Source organism: Daktulosphaira vitifoliae, unplaced genomic scaffold (assembly GCF_025091365.1).
Source record: "Daktulosphaira vitifoliae isolate Bord-2020 unplaced genomic scaffold, ASM2509136v1 Scaffold_1, whole genome shotgun sequence".
NCBI lineage: Eukaryota > Metazoa > Arthropoda > Insecta > Hemiptera > Phylloxeridae > Daktulosphaira > Daktulosphaira vitifoliae.
The window spans coordinates 63,681,157-63,707,920 of record NW_026099572.1 but is presented as its reverse complement, the minus strand read 5'-3'; the positions used below and the strand labels follow the sequence as shown (position 1 = coordinate 63,707,920).

The 26,764-nt window shown below is 25.6% G+C and overlaps 2 protein-coding genes and 1 long non-coding RNA gene across 3 annotated transcripts in view; 1 reads left to right on the top strand and 2 right to left on the bottom strand.

The window, feature by feature from the left end:
- The window catches only part of LOC126896592 (nucleoprotein TPR-like), a 24,397-nt gene extending 22,470 nt beyond the window's left edge, over positions 1-1,927 (bottom strand). The window contains exons 1-5 of the mRNA XM_050669521.1: positions 1,581-1,927; positions 1,276-1,465; positions 966-1,125; positions 644-818; positions 355-579 (exon numbers count right to left, since the gene is read on the bottom strand). Coding sequence (XP_050525478.1) covers positions 355-579; positions 644-818; positions 966-1,125; positions 1,276-1,465; positions 1,581-1,725 — 895 coding nt within the window. The 5' untranslated portion in view covers positions 1,726-1,927. The remainder of the gene's footprint in view (positions 1-354; positions 580-643; positions 819-965; positions 1,126-1,275; positions 1,466-1,580) is intronic.
- A 34-nt stretch (positions 1,928-1,961) lies between these two features.
- Positions 1,962-4,752, top strand: LOC126896625 (uncharacterized). The gene is made up of 3 exons (XR_007701890.1): positions 1,962-2,344; positions 2,918-3,148; positions 4,436-4,752. It is a non-coding gene; the product is annotated as an uncharacterized LOC126896625 (long non-coding RNA).
- Positions 4,753-10,805: 6,053 nt separating this feature from the next.
- LOC126894974 (phosphoribosylformylglycinamidine synthase) lies at positions 10,806-25,052 on the bottom strand. The gene is made up of 21 exons (XM_050666377.1): positions 24,910-25,052; positions 24,561-24,839; positions 24,349-24,496; positions 24,139-24,289; positions 23,429-23,562; positions 23,253-23,365; positions 23,053-23,193; positions 22,878-22,990; positions 20,833-21,368; positions 19,530-19,646; positions 18,456-18,785; positions 18,266-18,391; positions 17,778-17,958; positions 17,451-17,708; positions 17,053-17,321; positions 16,788-16,983; positions 16,546-16,731; positions 16,340-16,489; positions 13,690-13,866; positions 13,474-13,602; positions 10,806-11,145 (listed from the first exon to the last, which is right to left on the bottom strand). The coding sequence occupies exons 2-21, from the start codon at positions 24,830-24,832 to the stop codon at positions 10,964-10,966; spliced, it is 3,909 nt and encodes a 1,302-aa protein (XP_050522334.1). The 5' UTR covers positions 24,833-24,839; positions 24,910-25,052; the 3' UTR covers positions 10,806-10,963.
- Positions 25,053-26,764: the final 1,712 nt, after the last annotated feature.

Here is a 26,764-nt window from a genome sequence, read left to right as displayed (position 1 = left end):
AAAAAAAAAAAAAAAAAAAAAAAAAAAAAAAAAAAAAAAAAAAAAAAAACACATCTTAGTAAAACCAATTCGCATCGAAGCTAAAAAAACATTTGAAATAATATAGGTTATATTTATATAATTCACTTTATAATGTATTTTCCACCTATGAAGTTAAATAAGATAACCATAACATCAAACTCATCTACAACTATTAAAAAAAATCATAAAATATTTTTATTCTCAAACTTTATCTTATTATTAGAGGTATAATATATGTAATATTTGATTAGCAATATTGTTTACTTTGACAAATACTTTTATTTTAACTGAATATAACTCGTACACTTATATTTTCAATATATCTTTAAATACCTGGAAGTAACTGTTTAACAATATCTTCTGCAGCATCTAATTTATTAATAAGTGCATTTGTAGTACTTTTAGTATCAAACTTATACTGTTCATACTCATCTAGAAGTTTAGAATATTTCAATTCAAATTCATCCAATGAAGCTGTCAATGTATTTACATAATCCTTAGTTTTAACTGTATCAGTTGTTAGTTTTTTAGTTTGTTGCAATTCATTTTCATAACATTCTGAAAATATAGATATTTTGTAATTAATAAAATACTTGTAGTTTAAATAAATGTTCAAAATTACCTTTATAGTGGTTCATTAAACTTTGACTAGAATGCAACTCCTTTTTTATTTTATCAATTTCATTTATATGATTTTGATTTAAATCATCAAGTTCTTGTTTTAGAATAGTAATTATATCATTTTGATTATTGCACTTAATTTGTAATAAATGAAGTTCATTTTTCTGTTTTAAAATCTGTAAAATATATGTTTTGCATTTTATTATATTTAACGTATTTTGGATACTAGTAAACAAAGTAAATCTAATATGATAACATTAACTGAATAAAAATATTCAAAAATTTTTTTTCTTCTTAATATTTTAAATATAATATAATCTCACATCAGCATCTTTTTGATCTAATTCTGGTTTTAACTCCATTATGTCTTTATAGTACTTAGACTCAAGATCTGATAAACTTTGTGTACACTTCATTAAATTTTCACTTAATGTATTTATTTTAAGTTGCAATATACCATCATCCATTTTAGTCATCCTTTCCCTATCAAATATAAAATAAAATTTATTAAATTTCAATCAAAATATATGTTTACCTTTAAAGATTTTATAAAATTTGAAATCATGAAATAAGCTATAATTCAATAAATAAGAAAGCTGATTATTATTAAGTAATATTATTATAAAAATATACCTAGTTTCAGCTTCACGTAAACTTTTAAATAAAGATTCATTGTTTAACATGAGCTCATGTTTTTGTGTCAATGCATTTTTGAATTGATTATTAATTATTTCAACTTCTTTCTGTAGTTCCCGGAATTTGGTTTCTCTTATAGTTGTACTATTATTGAGAGAATCGAAATCAATTTCTTGATTGGCTATAACTGAAACATTTTGGAAACAATTTCACTAATATAAATATACTACTAATTAATAACTTTAAGTAGAATTATAATATCAATACATTTTTAATTTTAACTATTCATTATTAACCCTTACCATCAGTTGTGTTAATACCGATTTCGTTACGAGTTACAGGTGACGCTTTATGCAAATATTGTTCAAATTTACTCTTTGTATCTTCAGAAAGAGCATTATAGCCATCATCAGCTAAAATTGAATTAATTAAACTAGCAATGTCCATTTCTCAAGTTTTCATTAAAATATTGGAATATTAATTAAAATTTACTGCATTATAACCATAAATATCATGATAGCTTAAAAATTCATAGACAAAACATCCAGTTAAATGACAACGATCACAATAACTGTGTATTAACGTGTAAAGAATCAGAATTATCATTAGGGATGCAGCACGTTATGGAAAAAAAAATAAAGGTTTATCAGAATTATCATTTATGCGCACAAATTGATGTCAGCCATATTGCACTTTATGACGTAGCAGTAACTTAAAACAAAAAATATAGTTTAAAAAAACTAAAACACACGCTTTTAAAGCACATCGAACTAAAAAGTTAGAAATAATTTTTATAATAAGCTTAAAACAATAATGTACGAAAAGTACTAGTATTATTGTCATAAAAGCGTCGGGCGCTTAATATACAAAAAATATGACACAAAACACCAACGCTTTTATCCAACTGTGATGGGTTTTTTTTTAATTATTTTAAACTTTTTAGTTCGATGTGCTTTAAAAGCGTGTTTTTTAGTTTTTAAACTATGTTTTTTAATCATTTATTTTTATTTAGATGTCAATTGTGAATTGAAAGATGATTCAGTCGAACTAATAGAATATCCTAAGGGTATGGAACCTTTTAATAAGTACCTTTAAATTAATTTTCATGTGCTAAATTTTTCTCATATTTGCATTACTATACATAATAACTGTGTTAATTTTATTTATATGTATGATTTAAATATTTAATAAAACACACAATTAATTATTACTAACATTATATTTTATTAGTATATTCAAATATGTGTTACTTATATTTTCACATTAATAATAATAAAAATATAGTTAAAAAAAACTAAAAAAACACGCTTTTAAATCACATCGAACACTAAAACGTTCAAAATAATTTTAAAAATAAGCTTAAAACAATAATGAACGAAAAATATTAGTATTATTGTGATAAAAGCGTCGGGCGCTCAATATACGAAAAATATGGCACAAAACACCCACGCTTTTATCACAATAATACTAGTACTTTTCGTACATTATTGTTTTAAGCTTATTATAAAAATTATTTTTAACTTTTTAGTTCGATGTGCTTTAAAAGCGTGTGTTTTAGTTTTTTTAAACTATATTTNCGATGTTCTTTAAAAGCGTGTTTTTTAGTTTTTTTAAACTATATTTATTTTTCACTTTTTAGTTACATGTTATGATAGTAGTTACTATCAATATCATGGTTGTGACGGGTAACGGTAAATCAGGGTTCGATTCCGGGGAGGGAGTCTGAGAAACGGCTCCCACATCCAAGGAAAGCAGCAGGCGTGTAAATTACCCACTCCCGGAACATGGAGGTAATGACGAAAAATGACGATTCCGAAATCATCCTTTGTAATCGGAATGAATGAGTTCTATATGTTTAAATAAGAATAAAGTGTGTTAATATATAATTTTTAATAGTAATTAGAATATATATATATATATACATGTAAAGCGACTTAAGTACATAAACGTATCATGCATTAGGTATAGCCGTGTTTTGTGGGCGGGCGGGTCGGACTAACGTTAAACCTGAGGTATAAACGGCGGTAGGAATATATACGTAAGCCGTATGCACGCGGATGATAATGGTCAGTCTAAGTAAAAATTTGTTTATATATATATATAATATTGATGACAAGCACGCGCGTACGGGTACAATAACCAAAAATAAATTTATACAGGAATAGTATTGCCGGCGTGTAATGAGCTAGGCGTGGGGTGGGATGAATGCGTTATGACAATCTAGTCTAGACGACGGAATATGCGATAACGCGTGGCGTTTGGAGAGTTACAAACATACATACATACATACATACATACATACAGGTGAAACTAATATAAACGTGTAAAATAAATATAGTTTAAAAAAACTAAAAAAACACGCTTTTAAAGCACATCGAACTAAAAAGTTAAAAATAATTTTTAAAATAAGCTTAAAACAATAATGAACGAAAAATACTAGTATTATTGTGATAGAAGCGTCGGGCGCTCAATATACGAAAAATATGGCACAAAGCACCCACGCTTTTATTACAATAATACTAGTATTTTTCGTTCATTATTGTTTTAAGCTTATTTTAAAAATTATTTTTAACTTTTTAGTTCGATGTGCTTTAAAAGCGTGTTTTTTTAGTTTTTTTAAACTATATTTTTTTAACACGTTTATATTAGTTTCACCTGTATGTATGTATGTATGTTTGTAACGGGTAACGAGAAATGAGGGTTCGATTCCGGAGAGGGAGTCTGAGAAACGGCTACCACATCCAAGGAAAGCAGCAGGCGTGTAAATTACCCACTCCCGGAACATGGAGGTAGTGACGAAAAATGACGATACGGGAATCATCCCTCGTAATCGGAATGAATACTTTATATCTCTTAATTAGAATAAAGCGTGTTAATATATACATTTTAATAGTAATTAGATTATATTTATAAGTAAAGCGACTTACGTACGTAAACGTATCATGCACTAGGTATAACCGTATTTTGTAGGCGGGCGGGTCGGACTAACGTTATACCTTAGGTATAAACGGTGGTAAGAATATATAAATATATATACGTAAGGCGCATTAGACGCGGGCGGTATTGGTCAGTCAAAATAAAAATTTGTTTATATATATATAATATTGATGACAAGCACGCGTGTACGGGTACGATAACTAAAAATAAATTTTTATAGGAATAGTGTGCCGTCTTTTGGTGAGCGTGGCGTGGGGAGGGGTGAATGCGTTATGACAGTCTAGTCTAGACGACGGAATATGCGATAACGCATGGCGTTTGGAGAGTTACAAACATACATACATACATACATGCATACATACAGGTGAAACTAATATAAGCGTGTTAAAAAAATCCAGCACAGTGGGGTCGTGGCATAGTTGGGTCCAGCATAGATGATATCTGACAGTGATTAAAATCACTATCATAAAAAACGCTTCGATGCAATACTGTAGATAGTGTTTAATTTTTAGGAGGAATTATTCCAAAAGCAACATCAACTCAATTTTCTTATTTACATTCTGATTACAAGTTTTATGATTTATAATTACAATAAATGAATAAATACATACTATAAAAATGAAATTTAGTATGAAAATGATATTCAATATTTTGTATTGTGATTTTAACTAGCTAATAAAATAAATAATTATCTAATATAAAATGGATTATTCCAAAAGCTATAGGATCTTCTATTTCATTATTTATATTCTGATTACGAAGTATAATATATGAATGAATAAGAATGAACGAAGACAAGTCCAGAGGTCAAATTTTTTTTTTTCCATAATAAAGTACATTACATTAACTTTAATTTAATATATATATAAAAATGTCAGACCTTCCGGAACACTTTCAAAAGTTAAGTTGAAAAAGTTCTACTTTCTATATGCATTTTTCAGATTTGAGCACCCCCCGTATATAAGGAAATAGTCTGATTTAAAAAAAAAGTATGTCGAATGAAAGATGTATATAAATACTACTTCTCATTGAAAAATTGTATTAATCCATACATTTTTCAAAAAGTTATAGCATTTTAAAGTTAAAAATGTAATATATAATATCGAGAATTTTAACACAGAAATAGCATTCAGTAGCCATTTTCACCGTGAGAACAAAATAAAGTCCAACATTTTTTTTTCCATAATAAAGTATATTACATAAGCTTTAAATAATCATCATATGACTATAAATTATTAAATTTGGTGATGAAAATTTATTAACTAGTTATTTAATTTTTTTTTGCTTAGCATTTTTTTTTACGAGGTCATCTAAACTATAAGGCCTCGACAAATGCCTAGACTATGTGATGATAATTATGGCCATTTTATATCGGGCACGATTGTAATCTGCACTTTATTTATCATTTTATATGTTAACTACAACTTAAAATTTGTGTGGAACAAAAAAGGTATGTGTAATCTGTGACCCTATTTTCATGTATGTCAATAATAAACAATTAACATACATTCGATAATTATATAAAAGAATTATTAATTTACTAATTATTTTATAGACGCAACTAGAAAAAATTTCTTGAGGGTGCTAATTGTATAACAACATATATATTGAATTATTATGTTTAGTTCTTAAGTAAAATATATTGTAATTGTCGAAACAAGTTGTATAAAACAAAGTTTATAAAAANCTGTCCAGAAACGTCCACGTGCAAAGTTTTTTGTAAGATATGATATCAGTTTGGACATGTTAATTTTAGCTTCGATGCGAAGCTAAGAAGGTATTAATTTTACTATGATGGGTTTTTTTTTTTTTTTGTGTGTCTGTTACCACTTTTTCTCAGCTCTCACCGAACCGATTTCTTTCAATGATACGTCAGAAGAACATAAATCGTATCTAGTCAAAGACATTACCCTCTAAAATTGAAAAAAATTGCCTCGTTCCTCGTAAATGGGGGAAACCTCCAAAAAAATTACAAATTTAAAAATCGCTGGTTTTTGAAATTTTTTCTACTAAAAACTGCCATAACTTTTTTTAAAGTTTTAATGTATTTTTTTTATAAATCTGTCCCTTTACCTGTCCAAAGGGGGGATTGAAAATGATAACTTTTTCAAAAAAAATTAATTTTTTCAACTTAACTTTTGAAAGTGTTTCGGTCTGACACTTTTATATATATCTTAAATTAAAACTAATATAATATACTTTATTATGGAAAAAAAAAAAAATTTCTGACTTTATTTTGTCTTCATGGTGAAAGTGGTTACCAAATGCTATTTTTGTGTGAAAATTCTCGATTTTATTTTTTACATTTTTAACTTTATAATGCTATAACTTATTGAAAAGTGTATGGATGAATACAATTTTTTGATGAGAAATAATATTTATATACCTCTTTAATTCGACATACTTGTTTTATAAATCGGACCATATCCCTTAATACAGGGGGGGTTCAAAACAAAAATGCATAGAGAAAGTAGAACTTTTTCGACTTAACTTTTGGAAGTGTTCCGGAGAGTCTGACACTTTTATATATGTCTTAAATTAAAGTTAATGTAATGTACTTTATTATGGAAAAAAAAAATTTGACCTCTGGACTTGTCTTCGTGGTGAAAATAGACATCAAAGTTAATAACAAATTAAGATTTTTGTAAAATAATTTTTTTTTATATTTTTAACTTAATAATGCTATAACTTTTTGGAAAATATATGGATCAGTAAATTTTTTTTTTTATAGATGCTTGATGTCTTTACCTATCATTTGGTATATTTTTTTTGTAAATCTTACACTTAACCTGCCCACAGGGTGGGATTTAAAATGACAACTTTTTCACAAAAAATTAACTTTTGGAAGTGTTCCGGAGAGTCTGACACTTTTATATATGTCTTAAATTAAAGATAATGTAATGTACTTTATTATATGAAAAAAAAATTTCGGACTTTATTTTGTCTTCATGGTGAAAGTGGCTACCAAATGCTATTTTTGTGTGAAAATTATCGATTTTATTTTTTACATTTTTAACTTTATAATGCTATAACTTATTGAAAAGTGTATGGATCAACACAATTTTTTTATGAAAAATAATATTTTTTTATAATCTCTTTTTCATTCAACATTCTTTATATTAATCAGGATATTAATAAGGAACTAGCAGATTATGTAGCTTTTGGAATAATACACCAATTTTTTAAAATTAAACACTATCTAAAAATTTGCATTAAAGCGTTTTTTTTTTTATAGTGATTTTAATCACTGTCTGATATCATTATACTTGATCCATCTATGCTACGTCACCACTGTGCCGCGACCTCCCTGTGTTGGATTTTTAATATTTTTAATTTTAAATAATAGATGTTTATATCTTATCGATCAGTATAATGGCACTTGTACCAGGGTAATAAGCTTAGAATGAGTGACAGAAGGTTTTATAGTGTAAGTAAGAGTGCACCAAGGTTCTACATTAGGTTCTTACTTATTTAAAGAAATCCAATGAGGCTGAAAGATAAGTTCTATAAGAAAAAGAATAAAGCAGTGGAACCAGATGAAGTGCCAGTAGAAGTATGGAAAATATTAGGCGGTGTTGGCATAAGGTGGTTGAAGGAACTTTTAAATAAAATCTTATTAGAAGGGAAAATTTCAAATGAATGGAGGAATAGTATTGTGTTGTCGATATTTAAAGGTAAAGGTGACATACAGGAGTGTGGAAATTATAGCGACATAAAACTTATGTGTCATAGTATGATAATTTGGGAAAAAGTAATAGATAAGAGAATAAGAAACGAGACATTAGTATCTAAAAACCAGTTTGAATTTATGCCTGGTAAGTCAACAATGGATCCAGTATTTTGTGTGAGGCAACTAATAGAAAAATTTAGTGAAAAGAAGAAAAAGCTGTGTATGGTATTTATAGATTTGGAGAAAGCGTATGATAAAGTACCGAGAGACATTTTAAAGTGAGCATTAATGAGAAAAGGAGTCCTGAAAAGGTACATTAATATAATAGAAGATATGTATGATAGCATTTGTACCAGAGTAAAAAGTGTAGGAGGAGTAACAGAAGGTTTTCGGTAAGAGTAGGAGTGCATCAAGGTTCTGATTTAAGCCCTTATTCTCTATAGTGATGGATGAAATTACTAGAGAAATACAAGAAGAGGTGCATGTTGTTTGCTGACGATTTAGTGTTAATAGGAGAAAATAGGGAGGAAATTAATCAAAGGCTAGAGGTGTGGAGATCAGCTCTTGAAGAAAAGGGTTTAAGAATAAGTAGAAGTAAAACAGAGTATACAGGATGATTTTTTTATCATAACCCACTCAATTACTTGCAGAATAATAATAATTTAAACATTTTTTTTTTTTATTATCTTTAGTTACACATTATTCTTGAATTTTTAACTATGTAATACTTTTTAAGTTCATCCCTTATGCCTTGGAGGGGGGTCAACTTTGTTTTTTTAAATGGTAACACATATTTTTAATTTAATAAAATGTTTGAGTTTTTAATTTAATAGTAAATGGCATTTGAATTTTTAATATAACTTTATTAGCTTATTAGATATAAACATTTAAAGTTTCAAAATTTTGAGTTAATATACATGTGTAATACACATGAGATTGTAAATACAGGTAGCTAATTGGTTTTTTATGATATTGTTATCACAGTAACAGATTGTTTATTATCAATTATGACTATCAATAGATATACTTTTTATATTGTCAGTTAGTGTATTTATAAACTCACAACAATGTACCTTACTATCATTGATAATAACAATGCTGTGTACCTGCTAATATCGATGTCATAAAAAATCAATTAGCTACCTGTATTTGTAATCCCTTGTGTATTATACCTATATATTAACTCAAAAATTTGAAACTTTAAATGTTTATATCTAATAAACAAATTAAGTTTTATTAAAAATTCAAATGCCATTTACTATTGAATTAAAAACTCAAACATTTTATTAAATTAAAAATATGTGTTACCATTTAAAAAAACAAAGTTGACACCCTTACCAGGCATAAGGGATGAACTTAAAAAGTATTACATAGTTAATAATTCAAGAATAATGTGTAACTAAAGATAATAATAAAAAAAAATGTTTAAATTATTATTATTCTGCAAGTAATTGAGTGGGTTATGATAAAATAATCACTCTGTATAGAGTACGAGTTTGATAAAGGAGAACACTAGGTAGGTGAAATATGGAGATCAGTGACAATAGTCCAGGACGTGTTTGGAGAGGAGGAAAGTTTCAAGTATTTAAGATTAGTGTGTAAAAGAGCGATGGTATTGATGAGGATGTATGACACAGTATTAAGTGCGGGTGGTTGATGTGAAGAGAAGCATCTGTTGTCTTATGCGATAAAAGAATTCCAATGAGGCTGAAAGGTAAATTCTATAAGACTGTAATAAGGCCAGCTATGATGTATGGTTCAGATTGTTGTGCGGTTGATAAGAAAGTAGAGCAGAGAATGAATGTTTCTCTATCTAAGGATTTGCATCGAAGCGTTTTTTTTGATAGTGATTTTAATTACTGTCAGATATCATACTTGATCCAACTAAGCACGTCACCACTGTGCCGCTACCCCCCTGTGCTGGGTTTTTTTTTTAATTTATTAACCAGAGGTTAAGCATTTTCCAGTTGCGCCTGTGGATATTTTGTTAGTCACTAAATTGTGATATTTCAATAAGTATTCTATTAATAATATTAAAATTCGGATAAGACTTTTATGTTAATATAGATTAACTAAGTACTTAAAACCAAGATATTTTTGGTGTATGAAGCTGTGGTGTTCTCAGGGTTGTTGTCGGGGGATATGTATAATACATTTTTTCTAGTTCCTCCTAATATATATTAATGATAAATTTATTCTTATCGCAAAATCTTTTATCCCCCGTCACCATGTGAGCGGAATTAAACAATAATTTAAGACATCAAGAAAAACAATAAGTAAGAAGGAATCATCTAATAGAAAAATTGATTTTAAGAAAATAGAGCTGGATTAGGATTGAGTGCCTCTAGTTCAGATTCAGGAGGTTTAAGTGTTATATACCTCCTGAATCTGAACTAGAGACAAGAAAAAAATGTCTACAGTTTACATTATTTATACGAATCCTAAATGGAATTTTGCTGCTGATTCCAAATTAATCCTATCAAATTTAGATTCTGAGATAATTACTAATTACTAATTAAATATTATTATATACTTAAAATTTCATAAAAATATAAAACAAATTTTTTCATTTTGAAATTCCTAATATGTTTTAATTACGACATAAAAGAATTGTGAAAATTTTGAGACTATTGAAATAAATTTAACCTGTTTTTTGAACAATCAAACTTGAGTATAGCATTTATTATTTCTTCAGAAGATTTTTTTAGACATTTTTTAAAAAATTACACTTAACTTTTCATTATAACTTTTTTTGGTTTAAGTCCCAATTTGACTTTATTACCATTAAATAGATAATTGCATAAGAATTTTAAAAATATTATTTTTTTGCTTGATGCTGCATAATCAAAAACTTTCTGTACTATGTTTTGATTCCATGGGATTTTAATTAAAAAATGAAAAATGTTATAACATAAAAGTATAATTCTTTTTGTCTGAATTTTATTTAAACATAACATTAAAAAATTTAACAAAACCTCATTTTTATTGGTTCTCATAATTATTTTAAGTAAAAATTCAAATTTATTTATTAATTCAAATTTAATAAATAAATTTTAAGCAGAAATGACTACATATCATTCAATTTTTTAAACACCAGTTATAAGCATTGAAAAACATTTGCATCCATGGAGCAAAGTTATCTTTTTTTGAACAATCTAAGCCATATGTATATGGCCATTGCCACTTAAAAATACTTCTTTCTGGGTGAGGCATGATAGCTAAGTGTCTTCCGTCCTTGGAACATATACTAGCTATACCATCTGAAATAAGATTAATATTTATAAATTAAAGAATGCAAATAATAATATAATACAAATAAACACATATATGTTAATTTTATATCCAACTAATGAGCAGGATTTAGAAATTTTCTACAATGTTTGCTATAATATTTGTAATAATTTATCTCTTTGACCAAAACAAAAAGTTATTAAAATATTTACCATAGTATATTTTCTAAAGCCAAAACAGATCATTTTTAGAATAATAAAATAATTGACTATTATTATGGTTAGAAATTTGTAGCATCTGCATATTCTTTTCTTATTATTCTTTGTATAGCTCATTAAGTATGAAATTAGATTCATATGTTATATAGTTAAAGTATAAAATTTTTAATGTTTTTTTGCATTTTTATACAAGTTCTATACAGAGTTATTGTTTAACTATAACTCACATAATATCTTTAATAATGTAAATATAATTTTTCCTTTTTAGAAGTTAATGGTATCGCAATATTTACAATTTTTAGACAACAATTTGATTCTATACATCTCTTTTCCATTAAAATTTTATCATTTTAAGTTTTCAAATGACAAAATATATATTTAACTAACTTACAAACAAAAAAATCTAAGAAAATGTGACTGGTTAATAACAATTTTTGGACTAGTATTTCAAAAGATATTATCATTTTTATAACAAATAGGGAGAAATTGTACAATTATTTAATGCTTTGAGATAAAAATGAAAAGAACCATGCTTCACCTTCAGTATTTAAATTAAAGAGTTAATAACTTTCAAAATACTAGACCAAAAGTTATTATTGACCAGTAATTTTCTTAAATAGGTCATTTTCTAGTTTTCAATTTGGCTAAATATAAGATTCTATTAAAAAAAAATTAAAGTGATAAAATTTTAAGGGGGATAAAAGAGACAGGAATAAATTTTTGTTTGAAAATTGTAATTAAACAATCACTTATGTTTCTATTATTTTTGGAAATATTAAAAAAAACTTTACCATTGCTCTTAATGATAATTTTTTTAGAAAATGGCTTCTTTTGAAAACTAACTATAGTGAACTGACTTAGTTATTGCACTGAACCTTTAATTATTTACTATTTGCTTTACACATATTTATTTATATATGTCTCCATAAGTATTTTTTGATAAATTAAAATTATCTCTTTATAAATGAAATTATAACTCAAATTATTTAGGTTGCATTCAACTTAAATCTCCTAAAATTTTATAAAAGACAGTCGAGTAAAGATGCTCTACTAAAGAATGCGTTAGAACATTTATTGAGCAATATTTTGAAACAAGTGAAATATTTATTTTTTCACATGGATATAAATTTTCATTTAGATGTACTCAGAGTTAATATTTATACTTGAATATTTGTAAATGATTATATTGTTTTTCAAGTTCTAAAAAATTATTTTCAGATAAATTTAAAATTTTAAAATAATATTTAAATATTTTTATATTATAAAGTAACTTTTGTAAAGCAATAATAATAATTCTATAATTCGTTAAGTGTATTTTTTCAATCTTGACAAAAACTATTTTACTCCTCAATAATAAAATTGTATGCATCACATAATTTATCATAATCAAAAAGTATTATCTAAAAGACTATATCCTAAGTTCTGAAATCTTTAATAACTTGTAATATAGAGAATATTTTGTATTACTTTTTTTATAAATAATTTTTAGAGTTTTGAACTATATTAAAAGCATATTTTTTTATTAATTTTTAATAATAAAAAGAACAATTTTTTCAGAATTTTAAAATAGGTCTTTTCTATAAAAAATTTTGATTTATCTATAATAATATAAGGATAAATACTTATTAATTTACAAATATTTTAATACATAGAGTGGTAATGTAGCAATGGTGGGTACAGCTATTATAGGAGTATGTGCATTCCGCCCATGCTATATAGTTATTAAAGATATCAGAACATAGTGAAACACCCTCTATAAGTGATGACACTAGATTATTCTAAATTTATTTAGAGCAAATTAAAAAATCAAAAGAAAAATTATGGTTAGTATTTAAAAAAATGATAATATTAGTTTTTTGATGTCTTATAGATTATATTAATTATATATATATATATATATATAATGGGCAATAACAAAACTCAACATTTTTCATTTTTCTGATTTTTTTTTTCACACATGTTAGACACATAGTTTAATAGATAATAAAGTAAAACTTAGTTTAATGTATAAGCTAAGTTTAAAAACTAGCTTTAATAGTTTTTAGAGTGTTATAAAAAAATGCTTTTTCTGTAAAATGTTTTGTTTTTAAGTAATGTTGCTATTATTTTGAGGATAAGCAATACTTGAAATAAAATTACCAGATGTTCCATTAGGATTCATTGGATAATTTTCAGTTGGTAATTTTTGATCATCAACATATTTTAAAGGAATACAATTATTTTTTATTAAGGACCTTTTAACATTCTCATTTTTAAATTCAAACCGTCCTAAAAAATAATAATTATTATTATTGGTATAAACTTTTCTGATAAGAAAATAAATTATTTGCCCATGTTTTTTAAAATAATAATTACCTTCAGCATGAGCAACCCAAACACCAAGGATACTTTCTTCCATATTTTTGAACATTAAAGAATTGGAAGGATTGATTTTGACAGTACTAAAGCGACTCTCAAATTTCCCAGATTTATTATGAGCTAAAACTACAGATGGAGATTCAATATTGAAAGAATTATTGCTTTTTATATCACCTAGTAAAAACAAATAAATTATTTTTGTTAATATTTTACTAAATATTTACTGCAAGAAGCTAAAATTAGCTGTCTAATCAAAATTGATTTTGTATCAATTTTATTTTAGGAGTTATGTTAACTCAATTTAATTTGCCTTATATACCAACTTTTATTTAAGAGGTAATTCATATTATTTAATGGAATAATTTTTTGTTAATTTATATATCAAAAGTACCTAAATATAATCTAGTTGAACCTATTAACACTGAAAATTTGAAAAGCTTTTTATGTAAACTACAATGATAATGAAAAATTTCCTTTGACAATTGTTCTACTATGAGGAAATGACAATCTAAGTAAAACAATTACTTGAATAATTACAAATAGAAACATCTTTCACTAAGGAGAAAATGATTTCTGAAGCAATAGTTTCAATAAAAAATGTCTATTAATTATTTATTAGTATCACTTTGGTTGTAGTATTCATAAAGCCTAATTTTAAAAAGTATCTTGTGTAATTAGTATTTTTTATGATAGTGATGTTAATCACTGTAAGACACACCATCTATACATGTTCAAATAATGCTGTGTCCTCACTGTGCTGAATTTTTATTATAACTCATTTTGATAAAAAAAATTTGAAAATAACTGAACAATATGAAAAAAAATTAAAGTAATACTAATTTGAAAAAATTAAAACATTAAATATTTTTTCTTAAATTTATATTTATCCTAATATATAAATAGGAAGTTAATTTCATCATACAACTAAATTTAAATAATAGTGATCAATTATTACTTCATAAAATTAAAATACAAAGTATGACAATATACATTTATATATGTATCATGTAAAACTTGTGTAAAACAAGATATTCAAGTCCAAGAAAATGAAAAACAAAACCCAGAACAGTGGGAACATGGCATAGTTGGGTCAAGTATAATATCTGATAGTGATTAAAATCACTATCATAAAAAACACCTCATTGCAAATCTATAGATAGTGTTTAATAAAAAATTGATGGGTTAGTCCAAAAGCTACATGATCTCCTATTTTCTTATTTGTATCCTGATTACAAGTTTTATGATTTATAAGTGTAATGTATGAATATTTATATATATATAAATGTGTGTATAATATAAACATATATAGAGGGAAGTGGTATTATTTAAAAAAAAAAGTATGTTGAATGAAAGAGAGATACAAATTATTTTTTATAAAAAAATTATAATGATCCATACATTTTTCAAAAAATTATAGCATTTTTAAGTTAAAAATGTAAGATATGAAATGGAGAATTTTCATACAAAAATAGCATTTGGTAGCCATTTTCACCGTGAACACAAAATAAAGTCCGAAATTTTTTTTTTTCATAATAAAGTACATTATATTAGCTTTAATTTAAGATATATATAAAAATGTCAGACTTTCCGTTACAATTTCAAAAATTAAGCTGAAAAAGTTCTACTTTCTATATGCATTTTTCAAATTTGAACCCCCCCCCATTATAGTGAAATTGTCCGATTTAAAAAAAAAGTATGTCGAATGAAAGATGTATATAAATACTACTTCTCATGGAAAAATTATATTGATCCATACACTTTTCAAAAAGTAATAGCATTTTAAAGTTAAAAATGTAATATATAAGATCGAGAATTTTAAGACAAAATAAAGTCCGAATTTTTTTTTTTTCATAATAAAGTACATTAAATTAGCTTTAATTTAAGATATATATAAAAGTGTCATACTTTCCGGAACACTTTCAAAGGTTAAGTTGAAAAAGTTGTCATTTTAAATTCCCCCCTGTGGGCAAGTTAAGTGTCAAATTTATAAAAAAAATACGTCAAATGATAAATAAAAACATCATGCATCTATAAAAAAAATTATATTGATTTGTTCATTTTTTAAAAAGTTATGGCAGGTTTAATTAAAAAAATTTTCAAAAATTAGCGATTTTTAAATTTATAATTTTTTTGGAGATTTCCCCCATTTACGGGGAACAAGGGAAATTTTTTCAATTTTTGAGGGTAATGTCTTCGACTAAATACGATTTGTGATCTTTTAACGTATTGTTGAAAGAAATTGGTTCGATGAGAGCTGAGAAAAAGTGGTAACAGATACAAAAACAAAAAAAAAAACCAATCATAGTTAAATAATACCTTCTCAGCTTTGCATTGAAGTTAAAAATTGTTTATTAAATTAGAAAATTCTTATAAAAGTTCGAAAGATACACATTGGTTAACATGTGAAATTCAGATACCACAAAATTTTCAATCTTTTAAATGAGAATTATACTGACCAACTAATCTGCAAAAAATTGTCTACAGATTAAGGCATAAATATGCTTATTTAATTAAAAAAATAGTAAGAAGAACCAATTTAAAAGAACCATAAACTCGATTACACATTTTCACTATATCTACATGGAATGGCAAAATTAAAATTTTTTTTTTTTTGATAAATTATTTTTAATAGAATTAATATCTATACCAACTAAGCCAAGACAGCACATTAGTTGACACCCATTACAAATCCCAAGACTGAATGTATTGTCTTTAGCCATAAAATATTCTAAACTTTTTTTAACTTCTGGATGAAAAGCCAAACTTGCAGCCCATCCTTTAGCTGAACCCAAAACATCTAAAAATTATATAATAATAATTTGAAATTCTTTAAGATTCAATGAATTTAACTACCTCCATAACTAAAACCTCCTGGGAATATCAAGCCTCTAAATTGCTCGATATTAACATGGTTATATAAGAGATCTTGAACAGTTATATCCCAAACATCAAAACCAGAAATAAACAATGCAACACTCATTTCACGATCACCATTAGTTCCTTCTTCACGAAGAACTGCCACTTTTGGACGATTATCACCTAAAAAAAAGTTTTTAAATTGGATACTTAAGGCAAATATTCTAAAAATAACATACTAAGTATAGGATTTGTAACAATAAAATCAGCAGAATAAACTGGTCCCGATCTATATGAAAGTATTTCATACTCTTGAGAAGCAGTATTTTTATTTGATTGAATTTTTTCTATCTCATAACTAGTTTTTTCCCATATTTTAAATAAATCTATCATTTTATGATCAATAATAATATTTCCATTATTTTCTATTATTATCTAAATTAAAAATTAATTAACTTAAAATAACTATTATTTAATAGTTTATAGTATATTATTTTTTCATACACGAGATTCATTTCCATACATAATTGTTCTCCCAATTATAAATGTAGGTGCTCTAATAATTGAAAGAACATCTTCAACATATATTTCTTCAACTTCTAATACCCAACCACATTCCTCAGCAAATAAAATTTCAATATCACTTGCACAATTAGGATTTGGTATCTTATTTAAATCAACATGGAATCCACTATATCCAGCAAAAGCCATTTCCAAAATACATGTTATTAAGCCTCCATCACTTATATCATGACCTGATAGTAATTTTTTATCTAAAAAACAAGTACAATAAAATAACAAAAAATGCAATCATCATTTTAGGATATCTTTTAAACAAACTTAAAAAAAAAAATTTCATATTATTTTTTCTTATAATTCTTTCTTAATTATTTTTAAGTTACCCTTCACTAATGTTTGAACATCTTCAAAAGCTTTCTTTAATAAATGAGGATCATCTAAATCTGGTGAAATGTCACCAAGCTGTCCATAACACTGAGCTAAAGCTGATCCACCAAGACGTTTATTACCATTAGATAAGTCAATCAACAAAAGGTAACTTTCAGTTTTTTTTATAAAATTTTGTCTAGGTCCTTTTAAATCAGGAGTAACTATAATACTCACATCAATACACGGAGCATATGTTGATATTACAATTGATCCTATTTATTTAATTAATACTATTCAAATAGTTATTATACTCATATTTTAACAAATATTATGTTGATTACCAGGTCCTTTCACATTTTCATTGTCGACCTTTGCAGCCATACTTAAAGAATCTTTTCCGCCATCAATTGCAATACCTAATACTTTCATTACATCACACATAGCTTTACAAGCATAAAATAGTTCAGTGCCTTCACCAATTAATTTAGCGGGCCACATCCAGTTACCACTACATTTAACATCCTAAAAATAAGTTTCAAGACATATTTACGTATAATCAACAAAATATTGGATATTTAACTAAAAAATCACATAATTAAAAAACCATCATTTTTAAGAAGCATATATAGATCTTTAAACACTGAGAAACAGAAATATATATGACAACTTCAACTACTAAACTGATTTCTCGCTCAGCAAATAAAGCAACTTTTGACCAAGTATCATACTAGTAGTAGTATACAATAAAAACAGCTTCTTCTCTGAGATACCCAAACCATCTTAATTATTATTATTGTAATAAATTTAAATATAGTTTTTAGTAAAATACCTCTAATGATGATATAGGAGCAAATACTAGATTAGTTACTGATTCAGCTACTGCCATTCTTGCTCCAACAGCAGAATTTAATAATCCTTTGATAGGTTGTTCGCCTATTGACGTAGCTATACCAACCTTTTAAATTACAAAAACAAAACAAAATTAATATCAATTTAAAAAGCAATAAGTTTTTATTTACTGTATCTAGTAGAGAAACAACAGTAACAGCCACATCACTAAGAGGAGTATGTAGAGGACCAACACATTGTTGTTGAGCTATTTGACCAGTTACTGATCGATCAACTTTGTTAGTCAAGTATCTTTTACTAGACACAGAAGGTAATCTTAAAACTTTATCTAATGCTTCAAAAAGTATAATACCGGATAAATTAACACATGTTAACTTTTTTGACTTTGAAGTTAAGTCAAACACTTTTTGGGGGACTTTATTCAACACAACATCAAGATCCAAATTTACAGGATGTTTCCTATTTTTACAATCAATATAATCATCTTCCGCAAGAATTACCTAAAAATATATATTAAAATAAAAAAAGTATATACATATATATATATATAAACATACTCACACAATTATTATTTTATTATGAAACTCTTAATTAATCAAAAAATAAAATTATTGAGAATTGTTTTTTTTTTTTTTTTTTTAAATACATGTTTTGTGCTCTTCCCTTAATTCTTATAAGGGTTTTAACATAATTTTTTTTAAATGGCTACATACATAATTAACTATTTTATTTAATAGATAATAATCTAATTAAGAAAATAACTTTGGGACCAGTATTTTGAAAATTTTGGGACATATTTTCATCTAGGATGGAGGAAGTATGTGGCCAAGAAATAGCTAGTGATAAAAAAACAATACTCGTAGTTTAACTACAGTCTTCATTATAACATATTAACTTCTAAAATACAGGTCCAAAAGTTGTTATCAACCAGTCTTTTTTAAATTACATTATTATCTATTAAATAAAATAATTAATTGTATGTCACTTTTTAAAAAATAAATTTTATATCTTTATAANTATCAGCATGTCACTTTTTAAAAAATAAATTTTATATCTTTATAAGGTATAAGAAATGAGCATAAAGAATACTTAATGAAACATAAATTGAAAAAAATTTAACATAAAATAAAATAAAAAATAAATTCTCAATATTAATTTTATTTTCTGATCAATTAGTGGTTCACTCTATAAGTTTAAACATCATATAATTCTATATACTCTAATTACTAATAATAATATTTTACTTTTCCATCTCCCGTAACAACTCCCACAGGTAAAACTGGACATTTTTCACGTAAAGAAATTTTATTTAAAAATTTCAAATCTTTTTCTTCGCATAGTATTGCATTANAATTATTATACTATTTTTATATGAAATCTAAATTAAAAGATCTCAAAAATATGGTTTTACACCTTTAAATAAAATATTATCATTTAATTTCAATTTTTCAATTAGTGGTTTTTAAGTTCAAAAACTACATTAAAAGTACTAAATGATTTTAAACCATTAAATAACATAATAAATTTTTATTGTTTTAGAACGAATTGAGAAAAATATAATTTCATATACAAAATTCACGAAATAAAATCTATACTTTTATATAACATTTTTACAATTTCAAAATTGTTCATATTTTAAGTTAATAGTTCTGAAAAATGATGACACAGTTATGAAAAAGGACATTTTTTTAAGTTATTAAAATCTATAAATACAATATAATTATATTTATTAATAAAAAATCATAATATAAATTCTTAATCTTACACTGCAACATTAACATATAATAATCGTCTCACTGTTATTCCAAAAAAGTACTTAAATTTATTTTTAAAGTGTTACTTTTTTATGTAGTACGTCGGTAGTACTTCGATATAGACACAAAAGTAGTACACAAAATAATTAATATTATTTGGTAACGAGTTCGTCATTTTTAGCTTTTCTCGAGTCCTCCCGTTGGATACACTGGTCAGCCCCCATCCTTCAATTAGTGAACTACTAAAGGGGTAGAGTTTAGACCCGTCAGAACAATCTAGCTCAAAAGTAGCAGACTGTAGGGCAGCTTTTCGTCAGGCACCAGCACAACTACCTTCTCACTATACCTACTAAAGGATGGTTAAGCCCAAAAAGTAGTTAGCATGCATACTAATTATGATGATCAACTAAAGGACCAGCAGTCCAACCTCGACTCTTGCCGCACACAATTTTAACAGTACGGTGAATATAAAGTATTTATGCTAAGTGCAGGTTTTACATAGTTATTTTATTTACATATGTAATAAGTACAAAAACAAAATACTACATAACAATCGAATACAATATCAGTTTTACACGACAAAAGTCCTGACACATAACCCAAAATTTCTTTGTCAAAACGTTAATCCCCCTTTTTTTTCATGTTTTCCTTTACATATTATTTTTTTCACCATTATTAATTTGCTTACCCTACATTTTCCCTTAATATTATATTGCTTAAGAATTTAAAAATGGCTTACTAATGTGGTAAAACTTATATTATACTAATATCGTTGTTATTTAATACTTCCTCAGCTATTTACCACAATTATTATAAAAATAAAAACATAATTTTTAATACCATTTCCACCAGCTCCTTGATCATGAATACTGAGTATTGGATTATGTTTTGAGCTTTCTATACAAGCTCTAATTACTCGATTCATCTTTTGTTCCATTTCTGGATCTCCTCTTTGAACAGCCTCAAATTCTAAGCTAGATTTATTAACACCTTGTACTTGAAATGAACTTGCTGAACTTCCTCCTAATCCAATTCTATAAACTGGACCACCTATTTTTACAACTTGCAACCCTTTTTCAGGCCTTTTTTTTTCAGTATATTTTTCTAGCATAGTACCAAGTCCTCCAGTAAACATTATAGGTTTAATCCATTCACGGCGTTCATCATTAAAAACCATACCAAATGACCTAACAAACCCACAAATTATAGGTTCACCAAATTTATTTCCATAATCAGAAGCCCCATTGGATGCTTCTATTAGTACTTTGAGAGGTTTTGCAAAATTTGAGGGATATTTCATAGATGGATCTTCCCAAGGCAAATCATATCCTAGATATAAAGTAAAATAATAATATTTAAAAATATGAACTAATAACGTCACTTGTTAAAACAAGTGACATAAAATAGTTGGGACAAGTTTAAATGATATCTGACAGTGATTAAAATTAGTATCACAAAAAATACTTCAGAGCAAATGTATAAATTGTTTTTCATTTTAAGAAATTAGTGGATTATTCTAGAAACAAAATAAACTCATATTTATTAAATTATATCCTGTTTAATAGTTCTTTGATTTATAAGTATAATATATAAATAAATAATTAGTAATTTATAGTTTTAATTATAGTAATTAATCATAGTAGGACATTGATATTCAACAATTTAATATTGTAAAATTTACAGAGAAACTATAAAAAATTATAAAGTAGTTTTATGGTATTTATCCAAAAAATCTAAATATTCCTAAGTTTTGAAAACCGAGTATTTTTTATCAATGATTAATATAGTGTGACAACTGCAATTGAGATAGTTGTAACAACTGAACTTTCAGTTGACCTAATTATTTATTTAGTTATCCCCACTGCTGTTTTTAGAGTTATCACAATATTAATTATTTATTTTTTCATAAGGGTATAAAAATATTCATAACTAATAAAGAAAGATCTAAAAAACATTTTTATTAAAAAATTGAGAAATAAATAAGCTAATGAAAAACTTCTCTATATTATTACTATTTTAGAAGAATTTAGTGGCCAATGATAAATCAATCAAATGTAATAATGATTAAAACAGTTTAATGAAGTTTATAAATCCAAGTTTGAAGTTCAAATTACAGAATTAATTTATATATTTAGTTTCTTCATAAAATATGGTTTTGTCGTTAAATCTGAATTTTTTACACTGAAATTTGAATTAAAAATAAACCAGATTTATTCCCCGCCACTATTAATTACACAAAACTCAAGGATCATAGTTAAAATTAAGGGTCAGGATTAGGAAATTTTTATTAATTCATGAAGAATGTTAGTTAATTTATACTATATTTCTTTTAGTACTTGTTGGAATAATTATAGAAACTGAAAATATTATGAGATTGACTTTAAAAATTTAATTGAACTTAAAATTTTACTTTAAAAACCAAAATTAACTGATAAAATGTATTGATTAATTTCGGGGTTTTATCTTTATGTTATATTTAAGTTTATTTAAGACTTTAAATATCTCATAATACTTTCAGTTTCTGTAATCAAATTCTAACAAGATTTGAAAAAATATTTATAGATCATTTACTAGATGTAATAAAAATATATGAGAAACTGAAATAATTTCTGCTCCTAGTCTTACTGTTAGTGGCAATACTCATATTCGTGATCAGAGAGATCCTTAAATTTTAGTCTACTTTTTATTTAATACAAACAAAAACAAAAAATTTAATGGATCTTAAACAATATCATACATTTGATTACTATGCTCTTTTAAGAGAAATCTTGTAGGGCTCCAGTTATTTTATGAGAAATTCACTATAAGTATTATTAAATTATAGTCAAATAAAATTACCTGGAATGAATAGATTTCCAACACAGTATGCTGCAGTTCCAGCAATACAATGTCCTCCTCTGCCAACAGCTTGCACATCTCTAATTCTTCCTCCAGTCCCAGTTGAAGCACCACTTAAAAAAATTTTAATTTTAAATTAAAAAAAAAAGTCATATTTATAATGAAAATAATCTACCTGAAAGGTTCAACTCCAGTAGGAAAATTATGTGTTTCAGCAGTAAATACTAAATTAAAATTTGACTGTAGAGGAATGTATTTACTAGGACTAGAAGAATCATTTGGTATTATATGTTTTACAGTAAATCCTTTTATAGCACTAAATTTATAAAAAAAAATGTCAATATGACTCTTAGTTTCAACTATAAAAATATTAACCTGCTATTATCACAAAATTTAATTACATTATTTGCATTAGAAAAATTTTGAGTTTCCATAATCATATCAAAAAGAGACATTTTTATAGGTTCTCCATTAATCCTTAGATGACCCTAAAATGATAAAAAATAATAGTGTTTTAAGTATTTAAAGATTACTATTAAATATTAAAGTACCTTGAAAAACCAATGACGACTATGTTCAGAATTAGATTGAGCTAAATCAAAACATTCAACATTTGTTGGATTTCGTTTTAATTTTAAAAACATATTAGTATAGTTTTCTATATCCCATTTATCAAATGCTAAACCTAATTGTAAAATAAATTCATAATTACTTCAAGAATTAGAATGTAAAAATTTTATGTACATAATTTAAATATATTAAGATATAAGGATGGAATTAAATAATCTTCTTCAGTATATAAGTTTAAGTATAAAAGTTAAGTAAAAAATTTTCAGCAGGTATAACAAAAAAAAGTTTATTACGAATATTTTTTAATTGCAAAAACTTGATCACTGTTACAACATAACTAAAATTAAAGACATCAATAATTTGAGAAAAGTTAAGAAACTAATTTAATTTAAAAATCTACCAAATAAAGAATTTATGGATATAATCTATACAAAAAAAATTTTATATGTACCATAAAAAATATTTTTGATAAATGGGTTTCTATTGTTTTCATTATTTGTAACAATTGATCTGTTTCTTTATTTATTGAACACTATATATTAGGCCTTAGACAATTATAGAATGCAAAATCAAAATATGGGATGAACTTTCATAAACTACATTTCACATGAAACCCTAGGCAAGCCCCTAGTTGCCTTCCCTTAATATCAGCATAAGGTATTTATAGTCAGTGATAATTGTTTTTACCAACCTAGTTTTTCATTGACATCAATCATAGCATCCATTCCTTTATTCAATATATCTACTTCATACCAATTATCTTTAGATTTTTTAATTTCAAACGATTCTAATGGTGTTGAATAAATAGTTTCAACCATTTGATCATGAAGAATATTTTTAATCTAAAATTAAAAATAATTGTAATTTTAGAGTAACATCGGCATTATCCATAATTACAAACCTGATCAATAAATTCAGAAGTAACAATTCCTTCTTTAGAAAAAGATAGTAAATAACGAGTTGACTTCTCAAACCTTTTTATAAAATTTAAATCTATTGTTTTACAAATGGATATAACATTACTAGAAAAGGGTGTTGAAAAATTCAACCTAGACATATATTATTAATATAAGTAAATTTAATGATAATTGACATTTTCAACAATAAAAATACCTTGGACCCACTTCTATCAAATAATCATTTAATTTTTCATCTAGAAAACTTAAGGTACTTAATCCAGTTTTATGATAAGGGTCAGCCAACAACCATTCTAGCTTCTTTAATGAATCAACAGATAAATTATCTTGGTTTCCAGCATCAATGTAAAAACAATTTTCAATTTGAATATCAATTAAGTCAGATGATATTGACTTAAGCTGTAGAATTTTGAAGTACTCAGAATTTGGTAAATATTCTGTTTTTCGATAAAAGCGAATAATTGCCATTCTGTAGCTATAAATTATTTAAAAAATAAATCAATGAATAAATATTTTCAAAAATAAATTTTTTGTTTTATATTTACTTTATATTATAATATTTTTAAAAATTGATGGGAAGATAAATTCAATATAATCTAAAAGTCACCAACTTGTACACAGACTACAAAAAGTTTTATCACTAGAATAGACATCATAATAATCATGTAAGGTATAATTTTTAGCCTTAACAAAGTGTAATAGAGGGCCATAGGTCTCCTCATGCATCTTGATAATTTTAATTGGCGGGAACCGGTCTTTTAATGTTATTCATACATTTGATCAAAGTCCAAGGTTCATGTATCAAAAATTGAATTCACAAATTTAATAAACTAGGGGTTTAACTTCTTTTTTTAAGAAAAGACAATATTTTTATTTTTGCAGTTTACTAACAAAGATAACTTAATTCTATAACTTTTTATCAGTTATTAAATGTTCAAATAATTTTTTTGAAAACTATTATTTTTATATTTTCTCTAGTCCTCAAAAAAATGTCTATTAATTTTATAAACTGAAATTAAATAAGATAAGTATTTCTATTGTTAACAATTAAAGTGCCTATACTATAGTGGATTAAAACAAGACTTAAAATAATATATATCCTGAATAGTAATGTGTAACTAAGTGTCCTACATAAATTCTCGTTTTAAATGTAAAAATAGCGATTTAATTAAAAAGATTTCTTTTGGTTCAAACAAAACTATTATTCAGCCAATAAATATTACTTATAAGCTGTATATAATCAATAAATTTGTTGATTTTAACCTCAACTAGGTCTAAGTTTTCCTTATCCCTCCTCTAAAGTTTCCTTCTGACAACATACAACACTATGTCTATATTTTTAACACTATGTCTATATTTTTAATATAGACATAGTGTTCCCTAATTTTACACTACAAGTGAATGTTATTTTCGTCATTTATTATAGGATTTCGAAACAATATAAAAATTTTAATTATCCAAAAATACTTGATTATTTGCGAATTTATATCTATGTGAAACAGAATTTTAGTAATTTTATTGTAACAGCCGTATTGAAATTCAAGTATTGGTCTTAACTTGATGTAGAAAAATGAATGTGGTTATCAGCTGTTTTCAAAAAGGCCTCTTTTTAAAAAGTATAATAAGCCAATAATAGATATTTATTACATAGATTATTATTGTTATACCAAAATAACTATTTCAGCGAATTTATTCGAAAGGTATAATGCAACAGGTACGATTGCGTTTGGGGAGGTTGTGTAAGAATGGGGAATCGAGTTGATAGAAAATTAAGTATTTTCTAAATACATCACTCTTTAACTTGTGAAGATTTTTAACACAACAATTATTTTATTACGAGTAAACGGAGAATTGCACACATTTATTAGTTTTGTTCTTACATATAAAGATTTATTTATACTTTTTAAGGCGTCTGGGTACTGACCTTTTTTCAGGGATNATTTATTTATACTTTTTAAGGCGTCTGGGTACCGACCTTTTTTCAGGGGTCGAATATAGGCAATTTTGTGGTTTTTACATGTTACGCAGTGTCGTTGTGTGAGAAATAAATGATTATTAGTGTGAGTGTCCAATATTGGGAGTATTTTCGTCGTGTTATAGTCGATAACAAAACCGGTTGTGTACCTGCCTTACTTTTTGTTGCAATACGATTATATTGATAACGACACACGTTTATTTTATGTAGTATAAAAACTATAATTAAGCACCAGCCTCACTGTAAATACTAATAGACGTGTCACGATTTCACAAATTTTAATTGATTATAAAAATAATTAAACTATTTATTTTCGACGATTAAGAAAAACTAAATATTTATAGAAAACAAGTTAAATCATATGACATCCACATCGATTATTTTGAAGTTATAAAACTAATTTTAATTATAAGAATTCAATTTAC